The 21387-nt window shown below is 45.4% G+C and overlaps 1 protein-coding gene and 1 long non-coding RNA gene across 3 annotated transcripts in view; both read left to right on the forward strand.

The window, feature by feature from the left end:
• LOC119124049 overlaps window positions 1-4860 on the forward strand; it is a 793622-nt gene extending 788762 nt beyond the window's left edge. The window contains exons 1-3 of one of the 2 annotated variants that reach the window (XM_037253674.1): window positions 2606-2814; window positions 3396-4271; window positions 4379-4860. In XM_037253674.1, the coding sequence (XP_037109569.1) occupies window positions 3408-4271; window positions 4379-4705 (1191 nt within the window). In that variant the 5' untranslated portion in view covers window positions 2606-2814; window positions 3396-3407 and the 3' untranslated portion in view covers window positions 4706-4860. Of the gene's footprint in view, window positions 1-2605; window positions 2815-3395; window positions 4272-4378 lie in introns of those variants that run through there. The other variant, XM_037253675.1, reaches the window with a different exon arrangement.
• Window positions 4861-9018: 4158 nt separating this feature from the next.
• Window positions 9019-11658, forward strand: LOC119124111. Its single transcript, XR_005098175.1, has 2 exons — window positions 9019-9215; window positions 11096-11658. It is a non-coding gene; the product is annotated as an uncharacterized LOC119124111 (long non-coding RNA).
• The last annotated feature ends 9729 nt before the right edge of the window (window positions 11659-21387 follow it).

Genomic DNA, 21387 nt, shown 5'->3' on the forward strand with positions numbered 1-21387 from the left:
CCCGGTGAACGAGAGGGTAGCCTCTCTCCGCCTACGGGTGGGGGGACGGGTCCTGACTGTTGTTTGTGTCTATGCACCAAACAGCAGCTCAGAGTACCCACCCTTCTTGGAGTCCCTGGAGGAAGTGCTGGAGAGCGCTCCTTCTGGGGACTCCATTGTTCTACTGGGTGACTTCAATGCTCACATGGGCAATAATAGTGAGACCTGGAAGGGCGTGATTGGGAGGAACGGCCCCCCCCGATCTGAACCCGAGCGGTGTTCTATTGTTGGAATTCTGTGCTCGACACGGATTGTCAATAATGAACACCATGTTCAAGCATAATGGTGCACTTGGCACCAGGACACCCTAGGCCGCAGTTCGATGATCGACTTTGTAGTCTTGTCATCGGCCGCATGTTCTGGACACTCGGGTGTAGAGAGGGGCGGAGCTATCAACTGATCACCACCTGGTGGTGGGTTGGCTCCGATGGAGGGGGAAGATGCTGGTCCGACCTGGCAGACCCAAACGCTCTGTGAGGGTCTGCTGGGAACGTCTGGCAGAATCCCCTGTCAGGAACAGCTTCAACTCCCACCTCCGGCAGAGCTTTTCCCACGTCCCGGGGGAGGTCGGGGACATTGTTCCACGCCTCCATTGTTGAGGCAGCCGACCGGAGCTGTGGCCGTAAGGTCGTTGGTGCCTGTCGTGGCGGCAATCTCCAAACCCGCTGGTGGACACCGGCGGTAAGGGATGCTGTCAAGCTGAAGAAGGAGCCCTATCGGGCCGATATGGCCTGCGGGACTCCGGAGGCAGCTGACAGGTACCGGATGGCCAAAGGGAACGCGGCTTCGGCGGTTGCTGAGGCAAAAACGTGTGGGAGGAGTTTGGCGAGACCATGCAGAATGACTTCCGGACGGCTTCGAGGAAATTCTGGGAGAGGGAGCGAAAACAAACTCCAGCCGAATCGGCCACTACAGGTTAATTAAAGGCCATATCATAGAAATATGTCTTTAAACGTGTCCGAAATGTTTCTACTGAGGTAGCAGTTCTAATATCCATTGGTAGGGCATTCCAAAGCTCTGGAGCCCAAATAGAAAATGCTCTAGACCCTGCAGACATTTTCTTGGCCCTCGGTGTCACTAAAAGACTAGCGTTTTGCGAACGAAGGTTACGAGACGGAACAAAAGGAACAACTAGGTCGACGAGATATGAAGGCGCTAAGCCATGCAATGATTTATAGGTTAATAGAATAACTTGGAAGTCACATCTTAAATGGACCGGGAGCCAATGTAAGTTGGCTAATATTGGGGTAATGTGATCAAATGTTCTTGTCCGTGAGAGCAGCCTTGCAGCAGCATTTTGTACTAACTGTAGACTTTTGATGCTGGACTTAGGAAGACCAGAGAATAATGCATTACAGTAGTCCAGGCGCGACGTGATGAACACATGTATAATAGTTTCCGCATCACCGGTCGAAAGGATCGGACGAATCTTAGCAATATTACGAAGGTGAAAAAACGCAATTCTGGTTATATTCTTGATGTGCTTTTGAAAGGAGAATGTTTGGTCAAATATTACCCCGAGATTAGTTACAGTATCGCTCTGAGTGATGGTAGGGTTATCTATAGTTATAGTGGTTTCCTTAAATAAGTGTTTATAACGAGTTGGACTAATTATCAACATCTCAGTTTTATCTGGGTGAAGACGAAGGAAGTTGAGAGACATCATTGCTTGATCTCCACAAGGCACGCCTCAAGATTACAACAGTCCCGCAGAGCTGTCATCGATAACGTCATATATAATTGGGTGTCATCCGCATAACATTGAAAATTAATATTATATTTACGTATTATGTCCCCAAGTGGAATCATATAAATATTATATAGAATTGGTCCGAGTACCGATCCCTGTGGGACACCACACGTAACATTATAGAGCTCAGAGGACGTATTGCCATGGACAACTCGGTGCGTCCTGTCTGATAGATAGGAATAGAACCAGCCTAGTGCTGACCCTGAAATACCAACACAACTTTTAAGACCGTTTAATAAAATATCGAAGTCTACAGTGTCGAAGGCAGCACTAAGATCGAGTGGTAACAATACCGATGAAGTGTTTGAATCCATAGCTATGAGGAGATCATTAGTCACTTTAGCAAGTGCTGTCTCAGTGGAATGATTAGCTCTAAAACCAGACTGAAAAGATTCATATCGATTATTGGCGACCATGTAATCAATAAGCTGCTGCGCTACTACTTTTTCAAGAGGTTTTGCTATGAATGGGAGGTTTGAAACTGGCCTATAATTACTGAGACAGTCCGGGTCAAGATTTGGTCACTTAAGTAACGGTTTAATGATAGCGGTTTTAAAGGCTGTTGGCACTATCCCAGAAGAGACAGACAGATTACCGTTTTTCCATGTATAATGCGCAAAATTTAACTAATTTATTGTCCTAAAATCTGGGGTGCGCATTATTACGGCAGAGGATTAGGGCCAGTGAAGAAAAAAAAAACGAAGGGTGACAGGATTCTGACTTTTTTTCTCAGAATTCTGACTTTATTCTCAGAATTCTGACTTTAGTCAGAATTCTGACTTTATTCTCAGAATTCTGACTTTAAAGTCAGAATTCCCCATTTCTGACTTTAAAGTCAGAATTCTGACTTTATTCTCAGAATTCTGACTTTAAAGTCAGACTTCTGACTTTATGGCGTGGGGTGGCGGAGGGAGAGTCAGTGTGGTGTGGTTTTGACCAGAGAGGACATTATGTCGTCAACGAGTGACTTTTTGCGTGCCAGAGGATTGCCGGAGGACATCATTTCACACTTGGAGGAGCAGGGGGTGAGTAAATAAAGCATTGTGTTCATTTTGGTGACTGTTGCGTATATAACTGGCTCCGTGTAGCATGTAGCTCCGTTGCTAATTGATAGCTCTTGACGGGACGCACCGCATTTACACGTAAAGAAGCATTTTGCGTATTTTTGTTCATTCAGTAGTCAGTTTCATTAAACCGATGACGTAATGCACGATTATAAATATATATACACGTCACGGCAACGTCACAAAGCGTCGGTAAAACACCGCGACTCGCGGCATAAACTATGCCTTGCTGATTGTGACCGGCTGCAATATCATTGCACCTTAAATTTAACTCAATACACTGATCACACTGTTGTTTAAGAGTGTTGATTCTACGTGCCACAATTCAAGGTTACATCATTTGAAGTATAATCATGCACACACGCACGTCTTTATTTACTCACTGGATGAGACTTGTTTAGTGATGTTACACCTGACATCGTACCAGGAGTATTAGTATTAAAAACAACTTTATACAATAAGCATACTGTCATAAAGTCATGTTTTCAAAATGCCCACTGTTGTGTTTGACAAATTGTAATTGTTTTTACTTTGTTGTGCAGATAAAGTGACTGATGGAGGGTGCAACTCAACCAGTGCCTGAAAAGCCGGATTTGGATGACTTAATCAAGCTATGCTTTAGACTTGCATTCAGCAACAAGGAAATACTTGCAGTTTTAGCACATAATGCTCAGACTATTATAAGTATTCGGACTCTGAAGAGAACTTGTAAAAGACTTGGTCTGTTCCGAAGAAAGAATCAGTCGGACCTGGGAGATGTGTTGGCTTTTGTCCAGCATGAAATCCTGACTTGTGGCCAGATGCAAGGTTATCGCTGGCTTCATCTACGTGCGATTCAAAAAGGATTTGTTGTCTCACAAGATACAATAAGACAAATTATAAAATTGGTTGACCCGGTCGGCGTGGAATTAAGAAGAGCACGACGCCTTAGAAGACTCCAGTACAGCTGCAGAGGCACAAATGCTCTTTGGCACATGGATGGCTATGATAAATTAAAACCCTATGGGATTTGCATCCATGGTTGTATTGATGGGTTTAGCCGGTATGTGTTATGGGCAGAGGCCTATACCACAAACAATGATCCCAAGGTGATTGCAAGTTATTTTATCAAAACAGTTTCGCGCATTGGTGGATGTCCAGAGAGGATCCGTGCAGACAGGGGCACAGAAAATTGTTGTGTTGAACAGATGCAATTGTGTTTGCGACAAAACCACTCTGACAATTTTGCTGGGGAGAAAAGTTTTCTTTACGGGAGAAGTACTGCCAATCAGCGCATTGAAGGGTGGTGGTCCATCCTTCGCAAACAGAGCGCACAGTTCTGGATTAATTTATTTCAAACTCTTCAGGAGGATGGTCACTACACAGGAGATTTTCTGGATAAAAGTCTTATCCAGTTCTGCTTTCTTAATCTTGTGCAGGTAAAATATTTTGTCTCTCCCATCATGTTTTTGAAGTTGAAATGAATAAATTGAGTAGTAAAAAATAACAATGTACTTAAATACTTAACTATGCTGCTCTTGTGCAGGATGAGCTGGATGAAGTTGTGAACACATGGAACTCGCACAAAATAAGACCAAGGTCGAACGGTGATACAGCTTCAGGCCGGCCAGTCGTCATGTATTCATTGCCTGCCATGCACAGTGCCGAGGATCGACTGAAACCCACTGGAATGCAAGATATCACTGCGTGTATGGAAGAGTGCCCTCCAAAATGCCAGTTTCCTTGCGATGAAACTGTATTTGAACTGTGTTGTCTGCTAATGGAGGAAAATGAATGGCACGCTCCATCAGATCCATTGCATGCAAGTGACTTGTATCTTATGTTGAGAGAGGAATTACTGAAGATTGTTTGAAAAGCGTATTGATGTAATACATATAAACTCCTCAGAAAATAATTTAATCAGTAGTCTGTATACTCAGTTACTATGTTTTTTTAGTCTTACAATGCCTTCTTGACCTTTAAATATTCCTTAATGACCCAAATTTTCCAGAATAATTCATTGCAAAATTGAAATTTTTTTAACTATGCTTACCTGATCTATGGTTATTCTTTTCCATTTGTGACTAACAAAAACAAAGATGTTACATTTTGCTTGAAATGTCCTGAACTTGACTGCTTAAATATGTATTAAGTATTAATGTATCAGAGTCAGAGTCAGAGTCAGCTTTATTGTCAATTCCTTCATGCTAGGACACACAAAGAAACCGAAATACCGTTCCCCCTATCCCACGGTGACGAGACACAGCACACGATTAACACACAAGTAAAACAACGGGGAGAGAGTTCAGGACCCCAACAGCCCGGAGATCACAAACTTCGCCAGTGGCGAGCAGTGCTGGCATCCCACAACAAAGTCCCGGCACCATTCTTCACGGATGTAGACGCACAGTCCACCTCCACGCGATGTTCCCCCTCGTACAATGGCCCGGTCCGCCCGATAGCGCGCCATCCGCTCCAGACGCACAGCAGCTACGCACTGTCCGGTCCGCAGAACTCAGCAGGCATGTTGATGTCCAGCGATCGAACGTCCACCAGAAGAATGGAAGGCACGGCCGGGCGAGCTGGGGTGGCCGCCAGCCAGGCCCGGACGCCCAACCGGGGGAAGAATAGCAGGCGAGTCCGGCGACGCTCCAGGACGGCGCAGACCGAGCGCCTTTAATGTCCCCGCTTCAAAGTGCAGATCGCCACAAAACTCGCTTTCGCCGATGTCGAGCAGAACCAGCCCGCCGCACTTGAAGCACAACCCGGTACGACGAGACGAACACACAAAACTGGCGGACAAACCCACATTAAACGACAAAACAAAATACCGTTTGGGACAGAGAGAGGCCGCAGCGTGTGCACGCGCCGCCATCTTACTTACTTCCATATTACTTGCATATTAGAAATTGTGTCTTTTCATAGAAGGCATCTGTACAACATAATACTTTATTTTTATATACCAACATTCAGGTGCAGTCAGGAAATACATAGTGGATGAAGAGTGAGTTTATTGAATGCAATAAAATATTACTACTCTTCATTACAGAAGCATTCACTTAATACTATGTAGCTGCTGAAAACAACCATCCAATGGTTATGCATAACATCTTGGGTCATTTTAATAAAGCCCTAGAACTTTTATATAACTGGAACATAATGCCAAATGCAAGCTGTTTCTATAAAATTCTAAAATCAGTGAAGGAACGAATACAAAGTTTGTTTCTATTTGACCAATAAGAACAGTGAACAAAATATGTTGTGTTGATGCAACTTACAACGGATAATTAACGGAGTTATGGTTATTGACAGAATTAAACAATATCCATGACCCAGATATTGCTTTCGAGAACGGCATTGAATTCTGATCGGAAGTCTGGAAGATTTTCATAGCTGTCAGCAATGTACAAAACCTTTCCACACGTGTGTCCCACTGGTCTTCTACTAAACTCTGTCATTTGTTGAAACTCCACAAGGATGGTGTCGGTGACAGTAAGATCAGATCCAGTGCAAAACCGGAGAAATTTCTGAAGCTTGAGTTCATCCAACTCTCTGATGAACCTTTTCAGATGATTTACCACTTCCTTCTGCTTTGAGGTTAAATCATTTGGAAATTTCAGCAGTTGGCAGACCTTTTTGGAAGTAGGTTGCAAGTCAGAGCACAACTTGTTAAGTGCGTCAGGACTTATGAAGTCATGGTGAAAAGTAACCTCCCTCCAGCAGTCAATAACAAACATGGGCTTTTGGACAAGCTCTTTGTGCGCTATTTCCTGCAGTATTGTGGGAAAGGTTTCAGGTGTGATTCTCTTTCTACACCCATAGCTGTCAAGAACTTCCACAAGATCATCTTGGTCCACTTCTGAAAAGTCCTTCATTGCGTCCATCAAAACGTCATGCTCCTGGCTGCTCACAAACTGCAGAAAGTGGGCCCTGGATCACTGTAGACACAGTTGAAAAGCACTTGCTCGAGGAAAGGAAACGCAAGTTTGTTTGGGAAATAGCAACACTCTTGGTAACCTTTTATAAGTATTCTCCCAACTGCTTTCCACTTTGCTGCAGAAAAATCATGACGGATAAATGGCACCATAATTGATGTACCAAGGGTGCATCGGTCATAGAATTCCTGCCAGAAACAGGTGAGAACATCTCTCAGTACTCCAGACCCAACACCTGCTTCTTCTCTATCACCTGGGAGTATGCGTTTCACACTGAGTGGTTTGTTCAGTATTTCTTCTTTACAGAATGCTCTTATCATATCATTCAATGTGTCAGTGGAGTGGACAGTTATAGTCAACACATCTTGTGGATCAGGTGGATTGAGGGGCATAGCAGGACCATCGTAGATCATTGTGACTTCTGTATCGTCCTGTGTGTCATATGTGGGACCAAAGGTAATTTCTGAATCAACAGAAATGTTGAATGGCTGGTAGACTTCATTTGAATAAACAGAGACCTCGTCACTTTCTGCGGCATTGTATTCACTGCCATTGTCTGACGTAACTTCCTCGTGTGTGTGGACATCATCTTGGTTGTCTTTTGGTCTTGTTGCAATGTAAAAACGCAACAATGTTAGCTTTGCAGCCTCGTACATATAGCCGATGGAATGGCAGGTGTCATCAGTGAGGCAGTTTTGTTTGAAATCCCAAACCTCAAACTCAAAGTCCAATTGTGATCCTTTGGGAGAAATTCCATCTGGGAAAAATAGTTTTTTTCCTTCCTTGAGAATGTCTTTCAACCCAGCTTCTGTGGACATTTGAAGTTTTCTGGTACCCCCTCCCTGCTTCTCCCTCACCTGTTTGGTCATCTTTCCATCACTGTGTATCCATCCGATCGCAATATTTCTTGTTGTTTTCTGCTTCTTTGTCTCTTGTGGTTGTGTCTTTGAGGTGGTGTCCTCTTTGTCACTGTCTTTCCTGAGTTTCATTTTTTCACGTAGTTTTTCTAAAAGTCCGTTTTTTCTTTTGGATGTAGGCTGTTTCGTCTTGCAAAAATTAAAGAGTGCAATGCGGTCTCCATAGCGAGGGATGTAATTGGCAAGAGCGGCATCGTCCATCAGTGCGATGACATCACTGTCAATCTGCACGATGACAGAAAAAAAAATCGGTCACACACAATCACTTAATTTGAAAGAATGAGGCACAAATATAATACTTATTGTAAATCAAATCCACACGACAAACATGTTGCAACTGTTTAATCTTTAAGAATTTATTAAGCCACATTTATACCTGAAGTCTATGTGTTTTTATTTCATTTTATACACTATTTCAATCATCAGTTGACTTAATGTGAGTGTGTAAACACTTAAAATGATCTAGCGTTGGATTGTGGTATGGAGAGTCAGCAAGGCATAAGGGGTTTTACCGACGCTTTGTGACGTTGCCGTGACGTGTATATATATTTATAATCGTGCATTACGTCATCGGTTTAATGAAACTGACTACTGAATGAACAAAAATACGCATAATGCTTCTTTACGTGTAAATGCGGCGCGTCCCGTCAAGAGCTATCAATTAGCAACGGAGCTACATGCTACACGGAGCCAGTTATATACCGTATTTTCCGCCCTAAAAGGCGCACCGGGTTATAAGGCGCACCTTCAATGAACGGGCCATTTTAAAACTTTGTCCATATATAAGGCGCACCGGATTATAAGGCGCATAAAATAGAAGCTATACTGCATCAAACTGAGGTTGACTAGGGTTGCGGTATGCATCCACTAGCCAATAACCAACGAGCCCTCTGTAAACAATCGCGTTTCTCAAGCGATCTCCTATAAAATGATCAGAACTGACTAAAGTTTGATCTAACGCATTGGTACTACTTACCTATGTTTCCCTTCCATATCGATCCGTAGATTTATTCGAAACATTAACAGAGCAGCCTATTTTGACATGAAATAGCCTGGTACGTATAGCAGCTATCGCAATAGCATTAGCCATCCGCAAAGTCTCACGAGCCTCAGCTCGCAATCTCCCATGAGCCTCTGCAAAGTGTAAACAATCGCATTTCTCAAACGATCTCCTATAAAATGATCAGAACTGACTAAAGTTCGATCTAACGCATTGGTACTACTTACCTATGTTTCCCTTCCATATCGATCCGTAGATTTACTCGAAACATTAACAGAGCAGCCTATTTTGACATGAAATAGCCTGGTACGAATTCCGAAGTCAGAATTCCGACTTTAAAGTCAGAATTCTGAGAATAAAGTCAGAATTCTGACTTTAAAGTCAGAATTCTGACTTTATGGCGTGGGGTGGCGGAGGGAGAGTCAGTGTGGTGTGGTTTTGACCAGAGAGGACATTATGTCGTCAACGAGTGACTTTTTGCGTGCCAGAGGATTGCCGGAGGACATCATTTCACACTTGGAGGAGCAGGGGGTGAGTAAATAAAGCATTGTGTTCATTTTGGTGACTGTTGCGTACCGTATTTTCCGCCCTAAAAGGCGCACCTAAAAACCTAAAATTTTCTCAAAAGCCGACAGTGCGCCTTATAGGCCAGTGCGCCTTATATATGGATCAATTGATGAATTTGTTGATCCATACTGGTTGTACACAGTGCTCTGCCAAAATGTTTCAGTACGTTTTAGTACGACTAGTAAATTACAAGGTCGCATCGCTTCCCAACATTACGGCAACTGTAGTCAGGGGGCGTCACCGAATAGCTGTTGTACCCGCGAGGCTATTTCATTTAAAAATAGGCTGCTCTGTTAATGTTTCGAGTAAATCTACGGATCGATATGGAAGGGAAACATAGGTAAGTAGTACCAATGCGTTAGATCGAACTTTAGTCAGTTCCGATCATTTTATAGGAGATCGTTTGAGAAACGCGATTGTTTACACTTTGCTGAGGCTCATGGGAGATTGCGAGCTGAGGCTCGTGAGACTTTGCGGATGGCTAATGCTATTGCGATAGCTGCTATACGTACCAGGCTATTTCATGTCAAAATAGGCTGCTCTGTTAATGTTTCGAGTAAATCTACGGATCGATATGGAAGGGAAACATAGGTAAGTAGTACCAATGCGTTAGATCGAACTTTAGTCAGTTCTGATCATTTTATAGGAGATCGTTTGAGAAATGCGATTGTTTACACTTTGCTGAGGCTCATAGGAGATTGCGAGCTGAGGCTCGTGAGACTTTGCGGATGGCTAATGCTATTGCGATAGCTGCTATACGTACCAGGCTATTTCATGTCAAAATAGGCTGCTCTGTTAATGTTTCGAGTAAATCTACGGATCGATATGGAAGGGAAACATAGGTAAGTAGTACCAATGCGTTAGATCGAACTTTAGTCAGTTCCGATCATTTTATAGGAGATCGTTTGAGAAACGCGATTGTTTACACTTTGCAGAGGCTCATGGGAGATTGCGAGCTGAGGCTCGTGAGACTTTGCGGATGGCTAATGCTATTGCGATAGCTGCTATACGTACCAGGCTATTTCATGTCAAAATAGGCTGCTCTGTTAATGTTTCGAGTAAATCTACGGATCGATATGGAAGGGAAACATAGGTAAGTAGTACCAATGCGTTAGATCAAACTTTAGTCAGTTCTGATCATTTTATAGGAGATCGCTTGAGAAACGCGATTGTTTACAGAGGGCTCGTTGGTTATTGGCTAGTGGATGCATACCGCAACCCTAGTCAACCTCAGTTTGATGCAGTATAGCTTCTATTTTATGCGCCTTATAATCCGGTGCGCCTTATATATGGACAAAGTTTTAAAATGGCCCGTTCATTGAAGGTGCGCCTTATAACCCGGTGCGCCTTTTAGGGCGGAAAATACGGTATATAACTGGCTCCGTGTAGCATGTAGCTCCGTTGCTAATTGATAGCTCTTGACGGGACGCGCCGCATTTACACGTAAAGAAGCATTATGCGTATTTTTGTTCATTCAGTAGTCAGTTTCATTAAACCGATGACGTAATGCACGATTATAAATATATATACACGTCACGGCAACGTCACAAAGCGTCGGTAAAACCCCTTATGCCTTGCTGACTCTCCATACCACAATCCAACGCTAGATCATTTTAAGTGTTTACACACTCACATTAAGTCAACTGATGATTGAAATAGTGTATAAAATGAAATAAAAACACATAGACTTCAGGTATAAATGTGGCTTAATAAATTCTTAAAGATTAAACAGTTGCAACATGTTTGTCGTGTGGATTTGATTTACAATAAGTATTATATTTGTGCCTCATTCTTTCAAATTAAGTGATTGTGTGTGACCGATTTTTTTTTCTGTCATCGTGCAGATTGACAGTGATGTCATCGCACTGATGGACGATGCCGCTCTTGCCAATTACATCCCTCGCTATGGAGACCGCATTGCACTCTTTAATTTTTGCAAGACGAAACAGCCTACATCCAAAAGAAAAAACGGACTTTTAGAAAAACTACGTGAAAAAATGAAACTCAGGAAAGACAGTGACAAAGAGGACACCACCTCAAAGACACAACCACAAGAGACAAAGAAGCAGAAAACAACAAGAAATATTGCGATCGGATGGATACACAGTGATGGAAAGATGACCAAACAGGTGAGGGAGAAGCAGGGAGGGGGTACCAGAAAACTTCAAATGTCCACAGAAGCTGGGTTGAAAGACATTCTCAAGGAAGGAAAAAAACTATTTTTCCCAGATGGAATTTCTCCCAAAGGATCACAATTGGACTTTGAGTTTGAGGTTTGGGATTTCAAACAAAACTGCCTCACTGATGACACCTGCCATTCCATCGGCTATATGTACGAGGCTGCAAAGCTAACATTGTTGCGTTTTTACATTGCAACAAGACCAAAAGACAACCAAGATGATGTCCACACATCATTTAAAGTCAGAATTCCCACTTTAAAGTCAGAATTCTGAGAATAAAGTCAGAATTCTGACTTTAAAGTCAGAATTCTAAAGTCAGAATTCTGAGAATAAAGTCAGAATTCTGAGAGAAGTGTGCAATGGCTTCGGAAAAGGATATGGAAGAATTAAAGCTATCTAATGAGGTCTTGAGAAAGTCAGTGGAGCTCATGAGCCACCAAATGGAGAGCATGACAACAAAGCAAGATTCTATAATGGATATGATGAAGGAAATCAATGAACTAAAGAGACTAAACAAAGATGTGAAGATTGATCAACTGGAAAACAGGCTTTCTGATCTCGAACAATATACTCGATTGAACGATGTTATTATCACCGGGCTGCCAACAAAACCCTGCTCATACGCAGGTGCGGCAAGGTTAGGAGCTGTGACCAGGGGAACAGAGCTTAGTGATCAGGAAGATACAGTGCAGCAGCAAGTGATAGAATTCCTACAGAAAAAACACATCAGCATAAATGAGAATGACATAGAAGCTTGCCACTCTCTTCCCCAGAAAGATAAGAGCAGGCCGGCAGTTATCATCATGAGGTTTGCTAATAGAAAATTTAAAACCAACCTTCTGCAACAAGGTAGGATGTCGAAAGGGTCAAATGTGTATTTAAATGAACATCTGACCAAAACCAATGCCGACATAGCCAAGAGGTCTCGGTTCCTCCGTAAAGAGGGAAAGATTCAAGCAACGTGGTCCTCTAACTGCAAAATATACGTACATAAAACTGAATGGAGCACCTGAGCAGGCTAAAGTGGCAATGGTTAGGAGATTGGAGGAGTTGGACAAATTTGCAAAGGAAGGCCTACTTCCTCTGTGATGCATGACGGTTTTCTGACGTTACTTCTTTAATGATGCCGACATTGCACAATATTTCCTCATATAGAAGCGTAGAAACTGAACTTGACATCAACAGTACTGATGACTCTCCATGGAATCAGAGTCAGAGTCAGCTTTATTGTCAATTCCTCCATGCTAAGACACACAAAGAAACCGAAATACCGTTCCCCCTATCCCACGGTGACGAGACACAGTACACGAGTAACACACAAGTAAAACAACGGGGAGAGAGTTCAGGACCCCAACAGCCTGGAGATCACAAACTTCGCCAGTGGCGAGCAGTGCTGGCATCCCACAACAGAGTGCCGGGGCACCATTCGTCACGGATGTAGACGCACAGTCCACCTCCTCGCGATGTTCCCCCTCGTACAATGGCCCGGGCCGCCCGATAGCACGCCATCCGCTCCAGATGCACAGCAGCCACGCACCGTCCGGTCCGCAGAACTCAGCAGGCATGTTGATGTCCAGCGATCGAACGTCCGCCAGAAGAATGGAAGGCACGGCCGGGCGAGCTGGGTTGGCCGCCAGCCAGGCCCGGACGCCCAACCGGGGGAGGAATAGCAGGCGAGTCCGGCGACGCTCCAGGACGGAGCAGACCGAGCGCCTTTAATGTCCCCGCTTCAAAGTCCAGACCGCCACAAAACTCGCTTTCGCCGATGTCGAGCAGAACCAGCCCGCCGCACTTGTAGCACAACCCGGCACGACGAGACGAACACACAAAACTGGCGGACAAACCCACGGCGTGTCACCTTCCTGCTTGAAAGTCTGCGCTGAACAGCTGGCGCCCACCTTTGCACGGATCTTCAACCGTTCTCTGGAGCTGTGTGAGGTGCCCTCGTGCTTCAAGAGCTCCACCATCGTTCCAGTGGCCAAGAAGCCCGCCATCACAGGTTTGAATGACTATAGACCCGTCGCACTGACATCTGTGGTCATGAAATCTTTCGAGAGGTTAGTGCTGAACCACCTGAAGGAGGTCACGGGCCCCCTGCTTGACCCCCTCCAGTTTGCCTACCGGGCAAACAGGTCAGTGGATGATGCGGTCAACATGGGACTGCACTACATCCTGCACCACCTGGACACTCCAGGAACGTACGCCAGGATCCTGTTCGTGGACTTCAGCTCGGCGTTCAACACCATCGCTCCTGACATCCTCCAACAGAAGCTCATCCAGCTTGCGGTGCCTGCCCCCACCTGTCAGTGGATCACCAGCTTCCTGACCAACAGGAGACAGCGTGTGAGGCTGGGGGGCATCACATCTGACACCCGGACCACCAATACTGGAGCCCCTCAGGGGTGCGTCCTCTCCCCACTGCTCTTCTCTCTCTACACCAATGATTTCTCCTCAGATGACTCTCCTGTGAAGCTCCTGAAGTATGCAGACGACACCACTCTCATCGGACTGATCCAGGACGGTGATGAGACTGCGTACAGACAGGAGGTGGAGCGGCTGGTCCACTGGTGCAACCAAAACCATCTGGAGCTGAACCCGCTCAAGACCGTGGAGATGACAGTGGATTTCAGGCGAGACCCTTCACCACTTTTACCCCTCACTATCCGCAGTAATACTATTCTCTCCACAGACACCTTCAAGTTCCTGGGAACCACAATCTCTCGGGACCTGAAATGGACCGGCCACATAGACTCTGTCCGGAAGAAGGCCCAGCAGAGGCTGTACTTCCTGAGACAGCTCAAGAAGTTCAACCTGCCGCGAGAGCTTCTGAAGACCTTCTACACTGCCATCATCCAGTCTGTCCTCTGCACCTCCATCACTGTCTGGTTTGGATCAGCCTCCAAACAAGACAAGCACAGACTGCAACGGACAATCAGGACTGCAGAAAAGATCATTGGAATCAACCTCCCTTCTATCCAAGACTTGTACCTGTCCAGGACCAGGAAACGTGCAAGGAACATCTCTACAGACCCTTCTCACCCAGGTTGCAGTCTGTTTGAACTACTCCCCTCCGGACGGCGTTATAGAGCTCGGTACGCCAAAACCAGCAGACACCGAGACAGCTTCTTCCCCCAGGCTGTTGCTCTGATGAACTCACACCACTCATAGAGTCTCAGAGGCATTACTGTGCAATAACATCCTGCTCTTCACACCTTTTGAATTTGTCTACACTGTTTTTGCCATTATTCACATGTCCTGAGTGTTGTTAGTCACCTATATGTTGAACAGAGGGTGTGTTTTACCGAAGTCAAATTCCTTGTTTGGCACGCTCAAACATGGCGAATAAAAACTCTTGAATCTTGAATCTTGAATTAAACGACAAAACAAAACACCGTTCGTATCAGTATCAATTGACCATTCTGATGTTAATTGTTTTAATTTCATGAATCAAAGTGTAACTGACAGCTGCAAATATTTACTTGATGATGAATTTAGAACAGCCAGTGATCAATTCCATAATCCCAGTGTATCTCTTCTGCATGTAAATGCCCGTAGTCTTCCTAAAAACTTTGACCATCTTGCTCTATCTCCAACCTCAACTTTCCCTTTTCTGTTATTGGCATCTCTGAAACATGGCTACACAAAGACAATTCTGATTACTATGCCTTGCACAATTACAGTAATGTCCACAGATGCAGAGAAGACAAGATTGGAGGAGGTGTTTCACTGTATGTTAGTAGTAAGTTGGAATGTAAAGAAAGATCTGATATTGAACAATGTTTTGAGCTGAGTGGAGAAGCAGTATTTATTGAGTCTAATCGTACAGTTATAGGGTGCATTTATAAACCTCCAAAATCGAAGATACCTGATTTTGTTAACCATATATATAATATATATAATATCTCATGAAAATAAAAAATGTTTCCTCATGGGGGATTTCAACATCAACATTATGGACTCTGAGGCACAAACTCAGTCTTTCCTGGATAGTCTGTCTTCTTTCTGTTTTAAGCCTATGATTTCTAAACCTACGAGAATAACTGAAAATTCAGCAACCTTAATAATAATAATAATAATAATAAATTATATTTATAACGCACTTTATATTCAGGGGAATCTCAAAGTGCTACATGGCAGATAAAAAAAAACAAGAAAACAAAACAAGGACAAGTATAAAACAACTGGACGACAACCAAGATATGAGAGAAATTACGGAAATGCTAAGGTAAAGAGGTGAGTTTTAAGTCCAGTTTTGAAAGAGTCAGTGGATTGGGGTGCTCTTAGGTGGTCGGGGAGGGAGTTCCACAGTGTAGGGGCTGTATGGCAGAAGGCCCGGTCGCCCATGGTGCGCAGCTTGGTTTTCGGAACGTGGAGAAGGTGTGAATTGGATGAGCGGAGGCTTCGGGTGGCAGGTTTTGGGGCAAGGAGTTGTTTGAGGTATGGGGGAGCATGTCCGAGGATACAATGGTGAGTGAGGAGGGCGATGTTATAATCAATTCGGAATTTGATGGGGAGCCAGGGAAACGTACTCGGTTCGGTTCGAGAGGTAGGACTGAAGCCAGGTTAGAGCAGTGCCAGAGAATCCAGTGGAGTGAAGTTGGTTAAGGAGGATATTGTGGTGGACAGTGTCAAATGCAGCGGACAGATCCAACAGAATGAGGAGTGACGGGGAGTCTGCATCGGCAGCCATGAGAAGGTCGTTGGTGACCTTAACAAGTGCTGTTTCAGTGCTGTGGCCAGAGCGAAACCCGGATTGAAATTTCTCAGCGATGTTATTGCGGGTGAGATGAGTGTGAAGTTGGGCAGCTACCACTTTTTCCAGAACCTTGGAGAGGAACGGGAGGTTAGATATTGGTCTGTAGTTGGCAAGGTTGTCCGGGTCAAGTGAGGGTTTTTTGAGCAGGGGGGTAATAATGGCAGTCTTCAATGCAGGGGGTACAGAGCCAGACTGGAGTGAGAGGTTGATGACATTGGTTATTAGGGGACTAATGGCTGAGGTTTGTTGTTTAATGAGGGCTGTGGGGAAAGGGTCCAGGGCACATGTGGAGGGTTTCATCTTTTTGATGATGTCCTCTACCTCCGACTGCAAGATAGAGGAGAAGCAGCGGAGAGGCTGGACTGTCCCGGGTGGAAGGAAGGGGGGAGGAGGTGAAGTGGTGGGGCCAGAAGAGGAGAGGAGCTGGGTGCGGATGTTGTCAACCTTAGCGGTAAAGAAGGTCATAAAGTTATCGGACACTACCTCTGAGGATTCTGTTGGAGTGGTGGGTTGGGGTTTGAGAAAGTGGTTGATGGTTGAAAAGAGCTGTTTTGAATTTCCAGGGGTATTGTTTATGATATTGGAATAGAACTGGGCACGTGCAGTCCCAAGGGCTTTTGAGTAGGCCTTCTGATGTTCTTTGTAGGCCTGTTTGTGCACGGTCAGTCCTGAGGCTTTAAGACGACGCTCCAGGATGCGTCCAGTTTACTTCATCAGACGCAGCTCACTGGTGTACCAGGGGGCTCAGCGTGAAAAAGTGACTGTTTTGGTTTTCTGGGGGGCGTGGATACTTACAAGTTTGGCCAAAGAGTTATTGTAATGGTCCACTGCCTTGCTGACTGATGTAAAGGTTGCAGACGAGGAGGAGAGAAGCTGGAGGTCCTGTGCTATAGTGTCTTGGTTGATGTTTTTGAAATTTCTGAATGAGATTTGCCGCTTTGGTTTGGAGTGGGGGCGTGGGAAAGGAAGTTCCATTTGAATAAGTTTGTGGTCAGACACACCGACCTCGTGAACTTGCAGGTTGCTTATGGCCGACGAGGAGATGACAAGGTCAAGTGTATGCCCTTTGTCATGTGTGGGGACATTTACATGTTGGGTGAGGTGTAAACAGTCCAATAGTTGCAACAGGTCAGAGGCAGGGGGGCGGGAGGGGTTGTCGACATGGATGTTAACATCACCTAATATGATTAGATTAGAGGAAGTGGAGGTACAGAGGGTAGTGAGTAGATCGTGTAGTTCTGGAATGACAGAGGAGTTTGGTTTAGGAGGGCGGTAAATAAGTAAAACTGTGATAGGATATGGAGGTTTACATTTGAATGCAAGGGATTCGAATGAGGAGTGATCAGGTAGAGGGAGGGGGGACAGCTCTAGGTCAAGACGGTGGAGTACAGCCAGGCCACCGCCACGGCCAGTGCTGCGAGGTTTAGTTATGTATTTATAACCAGAGGGACAGGCTTCATTGAGGGATTGATAGACATCCGGTGGTTGCCAGGTCTCAGTCAGGCACATTATGTCTAAGCCTTTGTCCAGGATGAGGTCGTGAATAAATGATGATTTACGGGTGAGTGCTTGGATGTTGAGGAGATCCATTTTGATTGTGGCTGTGGGGCTGTGTTTAGGTAGGGGGCGAAGTAGAGAGAAATCCACTCCACGTTTTCTGTGCCACATGCAGTGCAGTCCACTCTGTGTTGGAGTGAATACCACTCCGTGTTTTCCCGGCAACCCGGTGTCCGTCTTGTGTCGGAGTCCGCACCATGTTTTCCAGGCCACCTGGAGTACTGCAGCCCCGCATGGTTGCTACAATAAGATCCAAGTGCGCCAGGTATCTGATGACGTGTTGTACATGCGACGGGGTGTCGGGCGGAGGAGGAGCAGATGAATGGTACAGTGTTATGGACGGGTTGGGAGAAAACAAAGTTACGACGGGTGCTTCTGTGGATGTAACGTGGTCTGCGGAGAAGTCCGAGTTGTTTGATGACTGAGACACACCCTGGAATGGTGTGATTACTCAGCTCCAGCAAGCGGGGGATGGAGTAAGTTAACATAGTGCCGGTTGGAGAACACTGAACTTGAGTGTTAGCCATTGGCTAGGCTAGCCAGGATGCCTTGGCAGGGGGTGGTGGGGTGGGCGCGCCGTAGTAGGCAGCCGGCTCTGTGGAGGTTCGCCGCGGTTCGCCGCGGTCCAGGCGCACTGCACACTAAAACTAGAAGCTAAAAACTAAACTTTAATAATGGCTAAAAATAAATAAAATAAATAAATAAATAAAAACACTAAAACTAAACTAATTCTGGTGGAGAAGCGGCGAACAATCAGCGCCAGCGTCCTCTCCCCAGATTACTTCCGCCTTGGTCCACACGCAGCCGTCAAATCAATCAGTAGGTCAAAGCTGCATTGTTGTCAATAGACAACATATTTACTAACATACTGGACAGAGATCACTCGTCTGGAATTCTATACTCAGACATCTCTGATCACCTTCCCATATTCTCTATTACCTCCTCACGAGCAAACACACTTCTTCCTACTGGGAAGCCGATGGACACGTATAGACTTATTAATCCACAAACAATCTCCAAGTTTAAAATGCAAGTTCAAAACGGTAGTTGGGATGCTGTTTAAGGAACCCTGATCCCCAGCAGGCATACACCATATTTTTGGAGGATCTGACCAAGCATTATAATTATTCTTTTCCTATAAAGAATAGAAGCCTCAAACGTGAATCTCGTTCGAAGCCTTGGGCTAGTCGGGCAATTACTAAATCTCTTAGGCACAAAAATAAACTGTACAAAACATTCATCGCTAATCCTTCATCTATGAATCATGATAAGTACAGACAATATAGAAACAAACTCAACCATGTGATCAGAGCTGCAAAAAAGAAACATTATGCCAATGAAATCGTCAAAAGCAGCAAGAACATGAACAAACCTTAGCCAGACAAATTCCATAAGTACCCGATAACCCAATCAATTATATAGAGACTAGTACCTCTGCAACTTTTACTCTGACCCCAGCCACTGAACAAGAGATTCATGACATAATTTCATCTCTTAAAAATACTTCTTCTGGTCATGATCACTTTGACTCCAGACTTGTGAAAGAAGTTGCAATCTGGATTGTGAAACCCTTATGTTACATTTTTAATTTGTCTTTCTCAAAGGGCATTGTCCCACAGGAACTAAAATTGGCTACAATTGTACCAATCTTTAAAAATGATGACCCAACAGTTCTCACCAATTATCGCCCAATATCCATTTTCCAAGATCTTGGAAAAACTTGCCTACAATAGACTATATTGCACATCCCTCACCCTAGTAGTTGTATATATTGTGTATATATTGTGGTTTTTATATTTTGGTTTTACTTTTTTTAATCTTTTAATCTTCCTTACCTTGCATTTTTAACGGACAGCGAAATAATTTTATTGTACAAAGACAAAATGCTTTCCTTTTGTACACATGACAATAAACGCTTTGAATCTTGAATCTGTGTAGCTTCCTCAAAAATCACATTATACTATATGAACACCAGTATGGCTTTCGTAAGTCTCATTCAACATACATGGCTATCTCTCATTTAACAGAGAAATTATACAAAGCTCATGATATGAAAGAATACTCTATTGCAGTTTTCCTTGATTTATCCAAGGCATTTGATACAATAGACCATGAGATTCTCTTATTAAAATTAAAGCATATTGGTGTCTCTGATGTTGTCAGGCGTGGAGCAGGGAGAGGACTTGAATGCAGAGTTCCAACCAAAGGTGTTTTGTTTTCTCCAACGGAAGGCAGCACCAAAAAACAAAAGGCGCCTCAAGATGAGGGAAAAAAGGCAAAAACAAAAAGCGCCTCAACACGAGGGAAAAAAGGCTGAGAACAGCAAACAAAAAACGCCTCAAACGGAGGGAACTACTAAGGCAAAAATCCAACGAAACAAAACACAGAGCTTGGGCAACAGGTATCTTTTATCTAGGCTTTCACGGGGAATTTCTGTGACTTCGGGATCGCTAGTGTTCGTGATAAATCAAGACGCACTGGCAAAGACAAGGGGGAGACGCAGGCTATATACACGCACGGGAGGAGGAGGATACAGGTGCAGACAATCAGGGCCAACGACACAGGTGTACGCAGTCGGGGATCCGGGAAGTCAAGTGGACTGACGTGCAGAGGAAGGACCCACAAACTGAAATGAGAGTTACCACAATAAAACAGGAAGTGACATGACAAGACAAGACAGCCCACAAAACAGGACAGCATGACATAACCCCCCCCTCTAGGACCGGATCCCAGACGGGCCAGGAGCATCGGGGTGAGCCGCGTAAAAGTCATCAAGCAGTCCGGGATCCAAGATATAACTTTGCGGCACCCATTGCCGCTCCTCTGGCCCATAACCCTCCCAGTCTACCAGGAATTGCCAGCCCCTTCCCTTCCTGCGCACGTCCAACAGCTCCTTGACCGTGTAAGCAGGCCCACCCCCCACTGTTCGCGGAGGCGGGGGCGTCGCGGGAGTCGGCACCATCCCACTCTCCCTAACTGGCTTGACCTTCCCGACGTGGAAGGTGGGATGCACGGCAAGGGACCGGGGCAGGCGGAGTCGTACCGCGGCCGGGCCGATGACCTTGGAAATGGGGAGTGGGCCCACAAAACGGGGGGCCAGCTTCCTGGAGCCCACCTGGAGGGGAAGGTCACGGGCGGACAGCCAGACCCGTTGGCCTCGCTGGTAGGCGGGCGCCGGTCGTCGCCTCCGGTCGGCCATCTTCTTGACTCTGTCCCCCTGGCGGACCAGTGTGGCTCGCGCCGCCGCCCAGATGCGACGACAGCGTCTCACCACGGCGTGCGCCGAGGTAACAGACACCTCTGGCTCACTATCGAGGAACACCGGGGGCTGATAGCCAAATACGCACATGAAGGGGGACATCCCGGTAGCCGTGGTAGGAAGGGAGTTATGGGCGTATTCCACCCATGTTAGGTTTGTACTCCACGAGGAGGGGTTCTGGGTCACTAGGCAGTGGAGGCCTGTTTCCAGCTGCTGGTTAATGCGCTCCGCCTGGCCGTTCGCCTCCGGGTGATAGCCCGAAGTGAGGCTCACGGTGGCCCCTATGAGTTTGCAAAACTCCTTCCAGAACCTGGACACAAATTGGGGGCCCCTATCCGACACGACGTCCCGCGGGAATCCGTGCACTCTAAAAACGTGGTCCAT

Source organism: Syngnathus acus, chromosome 6 (assembly GCF_901709675.1).
Source record: "Syngnathus acus chromosome 6, fSynAcu1.2, whole genome shotgun sequence".
NCBI classification, from domain to species: Eukaryota; Metazoa; Chordata; class Actinopteri; order Syngnathiformes; family Syngnathidae; genus Syngnathus; species Syngnathus acus.